General features: G+C 45.6%; 2 protein-coding genes across 2 annotated transcripts; one reads left to right on the forward strand and one right to left on the reverse strand.

Moving 5' to 3' along the window:
• Nucleotides 1-3536: 3536 nt before the first annotated feature.
• On the forward strand, nt 3537-5573 carry K444DRAFT_658089 (uncharacterized protein; the record flags this gene model as incomplete). Its single annotated transcript, XM_024886217.1, has 4 exons — nt 3537-3730; nt 3824-5142; nt 5212-5395; nt 5486-5573. 4 exons carry the CDS (start codon nt 3537-3539, stop codon nt 5571-5573), a joined length of 1785 nt encoding a protein of 594 aa, XP_024743775.1.
• A 2573-nt stretch (nt 5574-8146) lies between these two features.
• Nucleotides 8147-10445, reverse strand: K444DRAFT_549962 (putative inorganic phosphate transporter PHO84). Its single transcript, XM_024876490.1, has 4 exons — nt 10083-10445; nt 9745-10035; nt 9456-9700; nt 8147-9410 (listed from the first exon to the last, which is right to left on the reverse strand). The coding sequence occupies exons 1-4, from the start codon at nt 10281-10283 to the stop codon at nt 8396-8398; spliced, it is 1752 nt and encodes a 583-aa protein (XP_024743776.1). The 5' UTR covers nt 10284-10445; the 3' UTR covers nt 8147-8395.
• Nucleotides 10446-13831: the final 3386 nt, after the last annotated feature.

Consider the following 13831-nt stretch of genomic DNA (forward strand, 5'->3'; position numbering starts at 1 on the left):
TCTTCTTTGGAAATCAATTAATCTTTACTCTCTTTATGCTTTAATCGTATATTATTTAAAGAAAAAGAAGAGAAATTATTACTTATATAACTTTTATATGGGTTTCACGTGATAATTAGAAATAATTAATTATATTTAATTATAATTTTTCTAATAATTAATTTTTTTTAAAAAGTCGATAATCAAATTATAATTAATTATTTACTTGATTTAATTAAATATAATTAATTACCTTAATTATTTTTTTGACACACTGGCGGAGAAGCGGTTTCGAAGTTTACTGTACTGATGTCTGGAGGTAGAAGTGAGATGAGTTAGTACTGGAATAACTTTAGTGGAGGAGTCGATGCTGTAACAAGACACTTAGCGAGGGCGATAGTGATGACGATAGGGCTATATTGAGTGTATGGAGCCCATTTGAGCCCTCTCTAGTACTGGCTTCCAATAGGCTGGATGTGAGCTAATACGGAATCCCGATATGAAAGCTAAAAAAAGATCCTAACTAGGTAAACGGTTTCTCTTTCGGGCTTAGGAACCTTACTACTAGTACTAAAGCATCCGGGAATTCGGCTTTCCATATTAAGTAAGTCGGGTAAGAGGTTATAAAAGAGTTATAAGAAACTTTTATAATAAGGCTTAGTAATACCTTATAATAAGTATAGTAATTAATTACTAAAGGCTATTAATAAACCTCTTATTAGCGCGAAATTTAAATCCTTTTACTTTATTTTAAGGCATTTTACTAAAAAGTATTAAATATTTCTTTATACTTGGACTTTTATTAATATTTGCAATTTTTTTATATATTATAATTATAATATTTATTAAAGATTTACTTCTGCTTTAAATCAAGTATAATGAGACTTTAAAGCTAACTCGCAAAAATTTCTTAGTGCATGTCTGTGACGGCTGGTATCACATGGTTAATACGGACGTGGTTTCAGCCAAAGGGGTTGGTTTCAGCTAAGGTTCCAAGCTATGGTTCAAACCAAGCTCGCTTCCAAAGCTCGGCGTTTCAGTGGTCTTGGCCATACCTACTTATCCACTGCCACACCTCACTCCTTCCTCCTTAGCTTTAAATTCTCAAGACATAGGAAATCATTGATCTTTGAGCCTCGTTCCATTGCTCTGTTCCTGCCGTTACAATGTCTCAAGGTCTCTACAATCTCCAGGTTGCAGCGCGCTCATGTCCCCGCCAGGAACGCCTCGAGCTCGGCATCTCGCAAGGCGGAACAGAAGGAAATAATATAGTTGCGGCCGATTAGCGAGACGGCAGCGACTTCCAGGATGCGGACTTCAAGCATGGTCCCGATGTGAGAGAACATGATAGTCGTAGCTGAGGTAATAATCAAAGCCGGATAGTGTTTCACGTTGATTGCAATAGTTCAGTCATTGGACTTGTGAATCAGCACGTTCTTAAACCGATCTATGGATAGGCAGTGGCGCATTCTATATTACATTTTCTTACCCTTATTTTGATCTATACAAAGTGTTTCAATCCCATTATCTTTATTTTCGAGCAAGTACTAATACATGTAGCCACCGAGAGAGAAGGGGACTTATTATTACTAATATCGTATAAAGATAAATTAGCAGAGTGTTATAAAAAAATCAATTTCCCAAGGGGAAGTGATGAAGGACAAGCCGAGAGAACACCTTCTTCTGGCACTAATCTCAAGAGTAAAGTAGGGACAGTGGGATGCCACAAAGTATTCGCACAGGGTCTATGCGAAACGCCACCAAGTTGCATGCTGCTTCAGTATTCCTTCCTTCTTCTTTATCTCTCATCCTTATTATATCCTTATTATGGCACGTCGTGATCCTGAATTAAGCCCGCAAATGCGGTCTAGAATCTGCTAATTACGCTCCCTTGGTTAGTCTTATAATCGAATTTATGCAAAGCACCTAGAAATCCCTAGAACAATGATAGCTAACACTTATTATTGAGAATCGATACGTCTCAATAACCTCTTATAACCAAGACCTGGTCCACCACGTATAATTATAGAAGAGAAGCGCGATATGTTCTATAATATAGCTACTTTAGCTCCCGCAATCTTATACGAAGCTTTATAAGCTTAAGTAGTTCCAAACGTGTCCGTTTGCTCTATTAAATAACTCCTTTAAGAGATAAACCTCCGCAAATAGCAATGACTAAAACGACTAGCTTTCACTTAAGACTATATATACGCACGTTTGAATTGGGCATAAAGATATTGGTTATTTATATATTTGAATTGGCGGAGGGTACGGTGAAGTGACGAGTGCTCTATTTAACTTGGAAAAGGGCAAAAGCTTGAGTGAGTATTTATTCCAAGTGGCAAAGGTCAATATATACAATAATTAGCACGCGATTTGGCCCAATAATAACGTTATGGGAAGCAAAAGAGCAAGATATTTTGGGTAGCTTTTAGATATGGAGTTTGTATAAGTCTTATATTTATAAATGGGGATCCTGCAGCTTCAAAAGGGGGGGGGGGTATCGGCACGAGTTTATTAAGCAATTTTGGGCCAACACTTGCGTTCAATTCTCGGATTTGGGAATATCTTTATGCAAGATAACGCTCCTATTTATAAGGCACATATTATACGAGATTAGTTTTTGCAACGAGGGATTAATATAATGGACTGGCCTTTGTACAATCCTGATCTTAATCCAATTAAGAACTTGTGGGCTTTATTAAAGGCGGAGATATACGTCTTATATCCAGAATTAGTCGGTATACCTAATAATGCCGAGGCTTTAGACCTCTGGATTAGATATGCTATGGATACGTGGGATAGGCTTGGAGAAGACCTTTTAAACAGGTTGATTAATGCTATGGAATGTAGAGTAAAGGCAGTTATTAATGCTAAAGGTTAGTATACAAAATACTAAAGCAGCATGCAATTTGGTGGCGTTTCGCACAGACCCTGTGCGAATACATGTGGCATCCCACTGTACGTTCCCACGAGATCGAGGCTGTATCCTCGCTATTACGTCACCAAACAAGAGCACCCCCCAAAACGCGTAACCAATGGGGAACGAAGGTCATTAAAGTCGATGAGCCATGTGGGTCATGCAGAACGCCTCGAGGTGGAGCTCACATGATATCTTTGAGAACTCAGCTATTCCCAATCTCTTCCCATTTCACACATTCGAGTCTAAAACCTCTCCAATAGTCACATATTCCACCCAGCTATCACTTGGTTTTGACGCCCAAAGTTTTCCGTGAGGCTTGAAGCTGAAAACGCTAATCCAGGTTAGGCACATATATCACATGTTGTGTAACCAATAAACGCCTCCACCAGACCGTCCCGCCTGCGAATGCCATAGGGCCTTCTTTCTTCAGATAGGAGTAGACGTGGGTGGTATGCTGAGGCCAAATAGGCCATCAATTCCTCCCCTGGTCTCGTTGCTTGAAGATTCCTTTCCGCGCTCTCGTACCACGAAACTCACACAGGAGCTCACTACGCCTTTCTTGAAATTCTGACTTTCAAGGAAAATTATACCTAAAATTATCAAGAGAAACTCACTTTGCTCCAAATTGCCTATTATGAAAGTCAAAATCATTGTTCTGCTTCTTATATGCAGTACCTTGGGCGAAATCTTTGGACGCGCAAGCACCTTAGGCTGCGCCGCCGACAATTGTGCAAGGGCGGTCACTGGTACCGACGATGGCACAGCTACCGTGGCTCATCATAAAGTTGACTGCACCAGTTTCATGCAGGTGACTACCAATACCATAGAGTAGGCCCTGTCTCTACCTCTTTTTCTATTGTGCATCAAGCTGCCCCCCTATGATTTTGTTATCATTCCTTACTAAACCCTCACTTGCTCCAGGCACACGACGATTAGGCCTACTGCAGTTCCCAAGTATGCAAGCGCTTGCTCAGGTACCTCGCGATACAGCAGTGCCTGCTCATGTTGGGGCGTTACAGTGCTCACCGTAACGTCCTCCGCCTCGGCAACAAGCTCAACTATATCCTCAACACCAATTCCGTCTTTTACCAGTGTTACTGTCCAGACCCTCACGAACCCTTCATCCTGCTACCAGTTGCCTACTCCAACATCTTCACTTACCATCGTCTCTGATAATAGTACTATCAATACACCTCTCGATAGTCCAATCGCGCTGTACTTGAGTCAGAACGGGACCGTACTTCTATACTTTGGCCTCACTGTCAATGGCTCACCTTTTCTTTACGACATTTCCAATCCCGATCAACTAGTCGTCATATCTGAAAGTGGTAACTCCATGCTCATCAACCAGACGGGCATCTATGTCTTCAGTGCTGACTGCAGCATTGGCATCGCTGTGTCGGTGCCGAACTTCCTGACCCAAGTCGCGGGTCTCACAGATAGCACAACCACTAAACGCTCAGGATCTCTGGACGGGAGAGCCGTGACCCCTTTCTACGTTGATGTAATCATACAAAACCAGTGCGGACAAGCACGTGAAGACATCAGTCCCAAACTCAACTTTGGATTGTCGTCATGTACTCTTACCAGTGCCGTATTGGGCGTCTTCGACTTCATCTGTTCATACCCAGGCCTCAAAAGCAACGAACAAAGCTGCGAGAACAATCTTAATAGCTTTCTCTCCTTTCCTTGGACTTCTGTAGCTGTTCTTGTCGCAAAAGTCTGGCCTGAAACGCTCATCGGAAGAATCGGAGCTGGTATCGTAGCTGCACTCAGCGTTGAGGAAACCGTGATCGCAGCGGCTTTTCTGACAATCTTACAGTTTTACCTTCCGCCCCTTCTTCCCGGGATTGCAAGCAATGTATGCACCAATCTCTTCCTGGACGAGCCAACAGATCTAGCCGTCACGGCTGATGGGGCCATCTCAGACATAGCAATCATCACAGCCGCCCCCGCAACTACCACTACAATTCGGTACACTGATATATTATCCGATCCGGCCGTGACATCGTGCGCTGTCGCGTCACCTACATCTCCGCCTCCGACTCTGACAACGTCCCCATGCGTGAGTGGAGCGGAGCTCGTTACAGGACCATGGGAGACCGTCTATTCGGGAAGCCTTTTGTTCACCACTTTCGATAACCCAAACTGCGAAGCAATCTATAATAGCGGGGTCCCCGGCCCAACTTCTTCCTTCGCGGATCTCGAAGCTCAGTGCTTTGTCCTTGCAGACGAAACAAGTATCCAGCCCCTTTTAAAAAATTTGTTCCACAGCAAAGCGTTCAATAGGCTAACTAATTTGACTACAGCTGGAAGTGTCATGATAGCTACAGAACTTGACATCTACGATACAGGTACTAATCACTATGATGGATCTCAGTACTTCTGCCTCACTGCGAATTGCCCTATCTCGGCAGGTGACTTCACGCAAGATTCCAATGCGGGACATGTAAACCCTGTCAGCTACGACGTAAGCACGGTTCTTGGGCTTCAGTAAGTTGCGTCTCATCTGCTAGGATTGTATTGCGAAAGATAACTGAGACGAATTTCAATAGACGTATCCGTTATTATCAAAATTGCTAGCTCTAAAGCTAGCAACATTATGAGACAGATTATTGGGAAACTGGGCACATTTTATATCTCTCTCAGCCCACTGGGTTACAGCTTTTGAAGTTCTAGTCGTCCTTATTACTATGTCTATTCCTCTGAGCCTCTATTAAACAAATATGTCTTGCATAACGCACTATTATTCTTTATTAATCTCTCCTGTATCTAATAAGAGGGATTTTTGAAGTAATATTACATAATTATCTTTATTATAGTAAGATTACCTGTTTAGGCCTAGTATAATTATCTTGCTTAGTCAGGATCCGTATACTCATATTCTAGAGTTTTATACTTTATCTGAGTTCTTTTCTGGCTAGCTGTCACGAGTCGCTTAGACGAATGGACGCGCACGCAGGGAAATAGCTTTACCGCGTGGGTGATCAGACCAAAAGGTACAATAATAAGGTTGGAAGCCTTATTAGCTATTCTACTATATGAGAGCACAGTGCGCATCACGTGACTAGCCGCGCACGTGATACACACTGTGACACTAGCTTTAATTAATTCTTTTATTATTTAATGCAATTCTCTATTATAATAGGAATATAAAACAAGTAGTAATATAAAGAGAGTTAATGGGCTTCTATAGTATCGGATTACAGTATACGAGTGAGGCGTGAAATTAGAAAGTAAAGGTTAGTTGATTTCTAAGAACTAAGAAAGAGAGAGGAGTAATATAAGCGGATTATAAACTTTACGAATATTTAGAAGTTATATAATAAAGTTATATAACTAGAGAATAAAATCCCTAATATAATATCTTATAATAATTATAATTATTAATTATTAAAAGCTATTAATAAATCTTTTATTAATACCAAATGTAAATATTTTATTAAAAAGTATTAAAAAAATTATATTTAGATTTTTATTAATATTTGTAATTTTTTATAATTAGCTTTATTTTAAAAAAGATTAAAAAGATTTAGTTACTTTTAATTTATAACTATTAATATTAGCTATAATATAATATATTAGAAAAAGGTAATATATATAAAATATAAAAATATTTTTTATTAATTAATTAAAAAATACTATTAGAATTTTAAAGCTATAAAGCATTATATTAATTTAATTATATTAATATATACTTGCTTGCCTTTATCGGATGCCCTAATTAATAGTATGAAAGATGTAATAAATGTTGGACAAGACACGGGAGTGTATCTGGCGGGAATAGGAAAGGCGCTAGAAAATAAGCTTCTTGGAACGAAGTGTAGAGAAGTAATCCTGCTGCTGCACGTAGAGGGAGCATACGCCGAAAAAAACACTGTGGGAAATTTAGAAGCATTTCCATAGTTGACAATCTCTTATAATTATTGACATGATAAAGATAGTAACATATTTGAGATCCTTAGCTGAAGGAGAGGGGTCTTTTCGGGCCCCTCCCTTTGTTAGAAGTTAGTGATTTCCAGTAGGGTTATTCTTGGCTGCGCCGCATCGTGTAATAGGGACTTGAACAGACCTGAGCCGAAGGTGTGTCGGGCTTGAGTCGAGCCTAAGCAAAGGCGGCGCTGCTTATATGAGATATAAAGTTGGGAAGAGCAAGTATTTCGGTTAGGGAACAGCCCACACAAAGTTGCGAGACATAAAATCGTCCATGATTTATTGTAACACTGTCCAGAGCTTGCATAGTAACCATTGTATTGCCCGAAAGATAAACTCAATCGCTACATACACCAATATCGGATAAATTACCTTAGAAGAAAGAATCACTATGCTTGAGCTGTGCACCTAGTGCAGCACTTTTTCGCGAACCCGAGGTGGATATTCCCAAAGGGCCAACATAGTACGACACACGTAAAGTGGGCGCGAGGAAAGACACTGGTGACCAGATGGAGAGAGGCACACGTCAAAGGTTCCATCAAACAAGCCATCGAGAGTGCAAGCTCATAACTGCTGGAGCCATACCCTTCTTTACCCAGCAGTCTCGCAGTACTGTGCGCCCATTGCGACTGGACAGTCGGCTCCGACTCGTGCGGTTTCTGGTACCGCAGGTACAGAAACAACTCTGAAAGATCCCATGTTATTTTCCTTCCAATTTCAACTGACAAGAGCTGAAACCGGTCTCCAAAAAAGCCAAACCTCATCCCCTCAGCTTCGCAAAATCGAAAATACAAAGTTGCAACGCCACCGCGGATGCCACCGGTCTCGAGAGAGCACTACTTGCTACCCGAACGACCGGTCTGGTATATACCATCGGGGCACCGCGCCCGTCCGCTAATAGCAACGATATGCATGCAGCTTTGAAGAGATGGAAATTGGATGCTTTGGGGAGCAGCAGCGGCGGGTGTTAGTGACGGCTTTAAGCCCCTCTTCGATCGACAACGAGGCCTCGTCTCCCTCCCTATTTCGATCGATATCCACATACTCGCGCTCCAAGCCGAGATCAGCGATCACCGCATGCTCTCTTATTCATCTCCCACGACATAGAGCAGCATCTGGCAATACTGCCACCTACCTATACCTGCCGCTGATCTCCAGTTTTGTATCCAAGTCGCTCGTTTTGGGATTCACGTGTGGAAGAACCCGGTCACCCGTGGACTTATTTGTAAACCGTTGAAGACGCTTTGAAGCAGCCGCTTGAGTGAAAGACAACTCACAAAGCAGTGAGGAGTCGGTGATTTCACGAAGCAGACCAGGAAGATGTATTGACACCAGCGGTCGTAGAATTTATATGCATCTATGCCATCCATGTACATGTGTACCATAGCCAGCCAGTGACCCCTTCTCTTCTCATCCCTATATTATATCCCATGGTATCTATCTTCCTACCTACCCCGCAAGGAATGCAATGCAATGCAATGCACCGTCCATCCCCACTGTAAATGCACATCCCCCTAAAATTAATTACATCTAAAAGAAAGAAAGCGCGCGTCTATTTATCTAGACAGCCGTCTCTCCCGCCGTCTCCTTCCCATCACTCTCCACCTCCTCGCTGCCAGCGCGATACCCCCGACCCGCGTGGAGCGTAGGATCATAGTTCGGTGTTCCAGGGACCTCGCCGGCCAACTCCTCGAGCGTCTTGCGCTTCGTCTCCGGGATCAGGAAGGAGATGAAGAGACCGCAGAGCATGAACAGGGCGAAGATCTGCATGACGTGGTTGAGCCAGGGGGAGGCAGCCTTGCCAGTTGCGCCGGCCTTGGCACCGCGGGTGCGGAGAGGACCGAAGACGCACTGCGCGATGATGGCGCCGACTTTGCCGGAGGCGGCGGAGAAGCCGTGCGAGGTGGAGCGGTAGCGGGTGGGGAAGCACTCGCCGGGCACGATGAAGGTGGTGCTGTTGGGGCCGAAGTTGAAGAAGAATTGCGCGAGGACGTACAGAGCCAGAAGGGCGTGGCCGGACAGCTGGTTGTACGCGAAGCCGATGACGATGAAGAGGATGGTGAGCATGGTGAAACCGCCGATCTGGATGGGCTTGCGGCCAAGGGTGTCAATGGTTGCGACGGAGACCCAGTAGCCGGGGATGGCGCCAGCGCAGACCAGGATCAAGTTGCCGACTGCGTTGCGGTAGAAGATCTCGTACATGGTGGAACCGCCGGACCAACCGATGGCAGACAGAATGATGGAGTTGTTAAGACCGAGACCGTAGTAGGCAACGTCGAGGAAGAACCATGAGCCTGCCGTGCCCAAGAGAACCTTGCCGAACTTCCATTGGCTGTAGTGACCCCAGAAGTCGCGGAACGAGGCCTTGGGGATCTCGAGAGCGGGGGCATCTTGAGCCATGGCGGTGACACGACGGATCTCATCTGGGTTTCCCTCGGCCTTTCCGTGCATGTAGGCATTGACGTCCTCTCCGGCCTTCTCGACATCACGAGCGACATCGAAAGTGTAGCGAGGAGTCTCGGGGATGGTCAGACGGTAGTAGAGCGCGATACAGCCTGGGACGGCACCGAATCCGCTGTTTCTGTTAGAAGACGAAAAGAATCTGAGCGAAGTGACTTACACAATCACACGCCACATCTTGTCAACGGCAAGCTGGCAGTCACCCTTGCACGTGGAAGCCTTGGTGCCGAGGAGAAGCGACTCCTTGAAGCCGGCAGTAACGATCAAGGCGATGATGGCCGCAACGAACTGGCCGATGCCCTGCATGGCAAAGACAGCGTTCATCATGGCACCTCTCCATTTGGTGGTCGCGAACTCAGATGTGATAATGGAAGACAACGGGTAGTCACCACCGATTCCAATACCCTGGTCGGATTAGCCTTGTTTTTACCCCTGAATCGTAGCCTTACCATGAGAACACGCCAGAAGATGATGATACCAGTGATAGAGATGGCGCGGGAGGAAGAAGAGAGAGCCTGAGCGAGGGTTGCGAAGATGATAATGATCAACTCGAGTCCGTACATGCGCTTTCGTCCGACGACGTCTGCAAGATAACCGAAGCCCAGCTGGCCGAGCACCGTTCCTCCGGATGTAGCGACCTTGATGGCAGTATCGGAGTTGGTGGGGATCGTGCCCTTGGATTTGCTGTCGTTGAAGAAAACAACGCCCAGCATGGCAGTCACCAGGTTAATGGCGAAGATCTAGGACTTGTTAGACGCATCTGAGTGTGGATGTGCGGAGAGCTTACATCGTAGGAATCCGTGAAGAATCCGATACCAGCAACGACACAGGCGCGGACGTGGTACCATCCGAAAGGGGCCTTGTCGATCTCAGCGAGGGCGAGTCGTCGTCGCTCGTTGGGGTCGGAAATGTGTGCAAAGTCATTATTGAAGTTGTGGAAGGCGGCATTGCCTCCGGAGGTCTTGTTGGTAACTTGAGGAGCAGCCATTGTGTCGGCGTGCCGATAGACAGGATTGAGATAATGGCACAAGAGATCCTGTTGGCGGTCGGTTGTTGATGAGTGCGTGACTGGAGCGAGAAGGGTGACCAGCAGGTCGAGGGGGAGGTTTATATCAGGAAAGGCGATGTCGCTGATTTGTGTAGAGGGGGGGGGGGGTCACGATTTCCATTCTTTGGGATGCGCCTCCGGCCGGGGCTCCCTCGCTTGCAGGGCAGAAGGGACGAATAGCAGGCCATTCCGCACGCCAAGATTTAAGCTGCGAACGGTGGCGCACAGAGCTGCCCGAAGGGCTTCGCTCGGTGCGCCGCTCACTGGTCTGCCTCCTGTAGATCCTACTTCTGGACCCTGTCGCCCGTTTCCGTCACCTCAACCCACCCAATGCAGCCAGTTTCGACGCTGCCGTCCCTCACCAACGCCTTTTTGCACTTCACTCAGCGCGACTTAGGGCAACTAAATATGCTTGATTAATAGCGGTTTCCGTGGTGGTACGTTGTAGTTTGCTGTAGCAGGGTCACTGGCGTCTTGGAAGCCGAACTGAAGCTTCCCAAGATCACACAAACCCGCGGGCTTGGGGCCAATGACAGCTTGGCATCAGAGCACGCTCCAGCTCAGCTTCGAATTCAAGGAAATCTCGACAGGTCGTGCCAGTCCTGCTCGTGCCCGGCGGAGCCTCCGACCTCTGTGGCAGGAGATGATGCCGGAGGCGTGCACGGGAGTTGGGCAGCAAATCAAAGGCCATCATGCACGCAATCCAAGGGGCGGCCTCCCTTACTGCGCAACCTTCCAGAACAGAACAGCCATCGGAGTTCACCTATGGATGCCGCTGTTTCGACAGCCTATCGGACGGCTCAGTTTCGACTCCAGCGATGTGTTCTCCAACGAGCTGTAACGGTGAGGCTGATCAGTGATGGTTTCTGCCCCGGCCGACAAACTCTTTTTTGCAGCTTTTCGATCATCGAGACACGGGCACGCGACTCGTGTCCAGTGTGCGCGGGGTTGTGAATCAATTGAGCCAGCCTGGACGCCTCCAGATGCTTATCTCGTCCCTCTTGGTGGCCTTGTGGCGCCTCCATGGGAACACAGCGGCGACGCAGAAAGGATTTTAGGAAGTTTTGCAGTCGCACTCAAAGTGAGAATGAAACGTCGTTGGGAGCGACCAATCACATCGCCAGAACCGCAAACGTGCCCAAACCGCTCGTCAGGAACGCTCCGCCGCGGGGTTAATTTTAGCGCGGGGAAGAGAGGATCTGGTAGCGCCATGACCTAGAAAGGAATAGTGCTTCGGCTCTAGCTGCGTCGCTGATTTTTGCACTCTCCTGGACCGCATCTCGCAGTATGGATTCAATTGATAAAGGCTGTCGAAAATCCACCGCTAAGGAGCCTTCCTCCGCTACCTTACCTTATCTGATATATCCTTTTCCTTTTCTTTTTTGACCTTCCTTTGTCTCGGCTCCAACAACGACATGTGGGGTCATCCAATCCCGAGAAAATCTCGAGAAGACTTGACATCTTCTCGCCGCCGCGCAGCGGCGCAGATGGGTCCCGCCAAGTCGCTACTAAGAATTAGAAGGAAAACCAAGCCGGACTATCACCTTGGCAGATCCGCTCGACACATGTACATTATTACCGCAAATCTCCCAGGCAAGAGAGGGCAGCCAGCCAACGACGGCTTTCCCTTCGCGCACGAGGCGGTGTGGCTTTGCTAAGCTTTGGTTCTTGCGGATTTCCAAGAGTCTCAGCGATGGAAGTCGCATCGCCGAGCACAAAAATTCTACGGTCTTAGGAGGATCAATGTTGGCTTGGTATGTCTTGTTTCAACGTAATGTACTGTTTATGAGGAGGTTTTGTTTTTGTTTTTTTGTTTGTTTTTTGGAGGGGAAACAGAATGATGGAATTGCTCGTGTGCAAAAAGTCCGCTTTGGGTCAGCTACAGAGCCACGGAGCGCCCCTCTCATGCGCGGGTGTGGGGGGATGTTTGTGAGCTGTTCACCACACCCCCTCTCCCAAAAGGACGAATTCTCGAAGGAGGGTTGACACACAGTGGTTGCCTCGGGGGTGGCGTTGCGTGGGTTGCGATTGGTGGGCATGAGGTAAGGTATGGATTAAACAACGAACAACTAATCGGCGATTACGGATGAGGTGAGTTTACCGCGCTGCCACCTCCGGAAATGGCAAGTATTCCTGTCAAATCATATCGTGGCGTCAATGCACCTCTTGAGCCGCAAAGGGAGATGATGCCGGTCAACGCTCACGGATGCGGAACGCTTTGAGATCTGAAAGAAAAATACGTCGAGGTGGCGTTGCCACTCCCCAAAACCCGAACATTTTAATTCATTTCATTCTTATTGCTCCTTTCAGCCATTCATAGAGTTCATCGAATTCTCCACGTACCCCTTTCCCGAGCTCCTCTCCGCGAACCCTCTTCGTCGAAACCTTGCACGTTTTCGCTCTCAATTATTCGACTCGTCTCGCAATCACGAAACCCAACCATTCCCTCGCTCCAGAATTCCCACATCTACGGTACAGTACATCTCTAGTTAGCAGTTCCGGATTTCCAAGCTCCAGGTCGAATCTGCAGTTGTTCTCAGAAGCACGACTCCCTGATCTCTCCTCGCTGCCGAGCAAGCACCGCGTCACCATCTAGCTTCCATAGCCTGCAGAAATTCTCCGGTTGAATGATGATTCGGGGATAAGCGCCTCGGTGACAACCCGTGATGCCGCATCGGCACGGCGAGGGGACTCGGATGCGGCGGGTAACCCGGCTTCTTGCTCCCGGATAGATGGCGAGATCCTGGAATCTCTGAGCAGGATCGCTATATATGATTTAGGAAATTGTCTCGAGGAATAAACCTGGTAGATGGATTATGAAGAGTTCTTAAGGCATGTGCAGCAAATGCTCGGGTTTGGTGGATAATGAGGGAGAAGAAGATAAAGCAGGTTTTGCGTGTTGAGGTCCGGGCAGTGTGTTAAATGAGTAGAGTAGAGTAGTGGGTCCTACTCGTACTAAACTCAGCCAAAATATGTCCTATATATATTCTACTCAATTCTCATTAAGTACATACTTAAGTAACTTAAGTAGTGAGTCACGTGCAAGCACCCTTAATTATAGGGGCCCCCTCAACTTAATTATTAGTTTTAAACTTATTTTAAAAGATTATATTATATTTAAGAATAAGTAAACGGTAAAGTAAGTCTTATATATTTCTTTTATTTTTAACTTATTATTTAGAAGCTATATATCTTAAAGAATACGAGATTATTATATTAATTTTTATTAGTATAATAACTAATATTAAAAGAGTTTTAAGTAAGGAAAAATAAGGGACAGTAATAAAGAGAAGAGTTAAATAGTATTTATAATATAAAAAGAGATATTTAATAGAATAAACACGTAAATAATTTACTCAAATTACTTAAGTATTTTACTTTACTCAACTCAAGCATAGTCAGGGAAGGCCTGCTTATACTCTACTCACTACTCAATAATTATTTACCTAAGTAACTTAAGTAATTTGAGTATTCCTTTGATACACTAG

This window comes from Hyaloscypha bicolor (assembly GCF_002865645.1).
Source record: "Hyaloscypha bicolor E unplaced genomic scaffold K444scaffold_10, whole genome shotgun sequence".
Classification (NCBI taxonomy): Eukaryota; Fungi; Ascomycota; class Leotiomycetes; order Helotiales; family Hyaloscyphaceae; genus Hyaloscypha; species Hyaloscypha bicolor.

Excerpts from the sequence above, each read along its gene's own strand:
- K444DRAFT_549962 (XM_024876490.1), bottom strand. The coding sequence starts at position 10,283 with ATGGCTGCTCCTCAAGTTACCAACAAGACCTCCGGAGGCAATGCCGCC. Across the intron at positions 10,036-10,082 it reads TCTTCACGGATTCCTACGAT|ATCTTCGCCATTAACCTGGT; the intron begins GTAAGCTCTCCG and ends AACAAGTCCTAG. Across the intron at positions 9,701-9,744 it reads TCTTCTGGCGTGTTCTCATG|GGTATTGGAATCGGTGGTGA; the intron begins GTAAGGCTACGA and ends TAATCCGACCAG.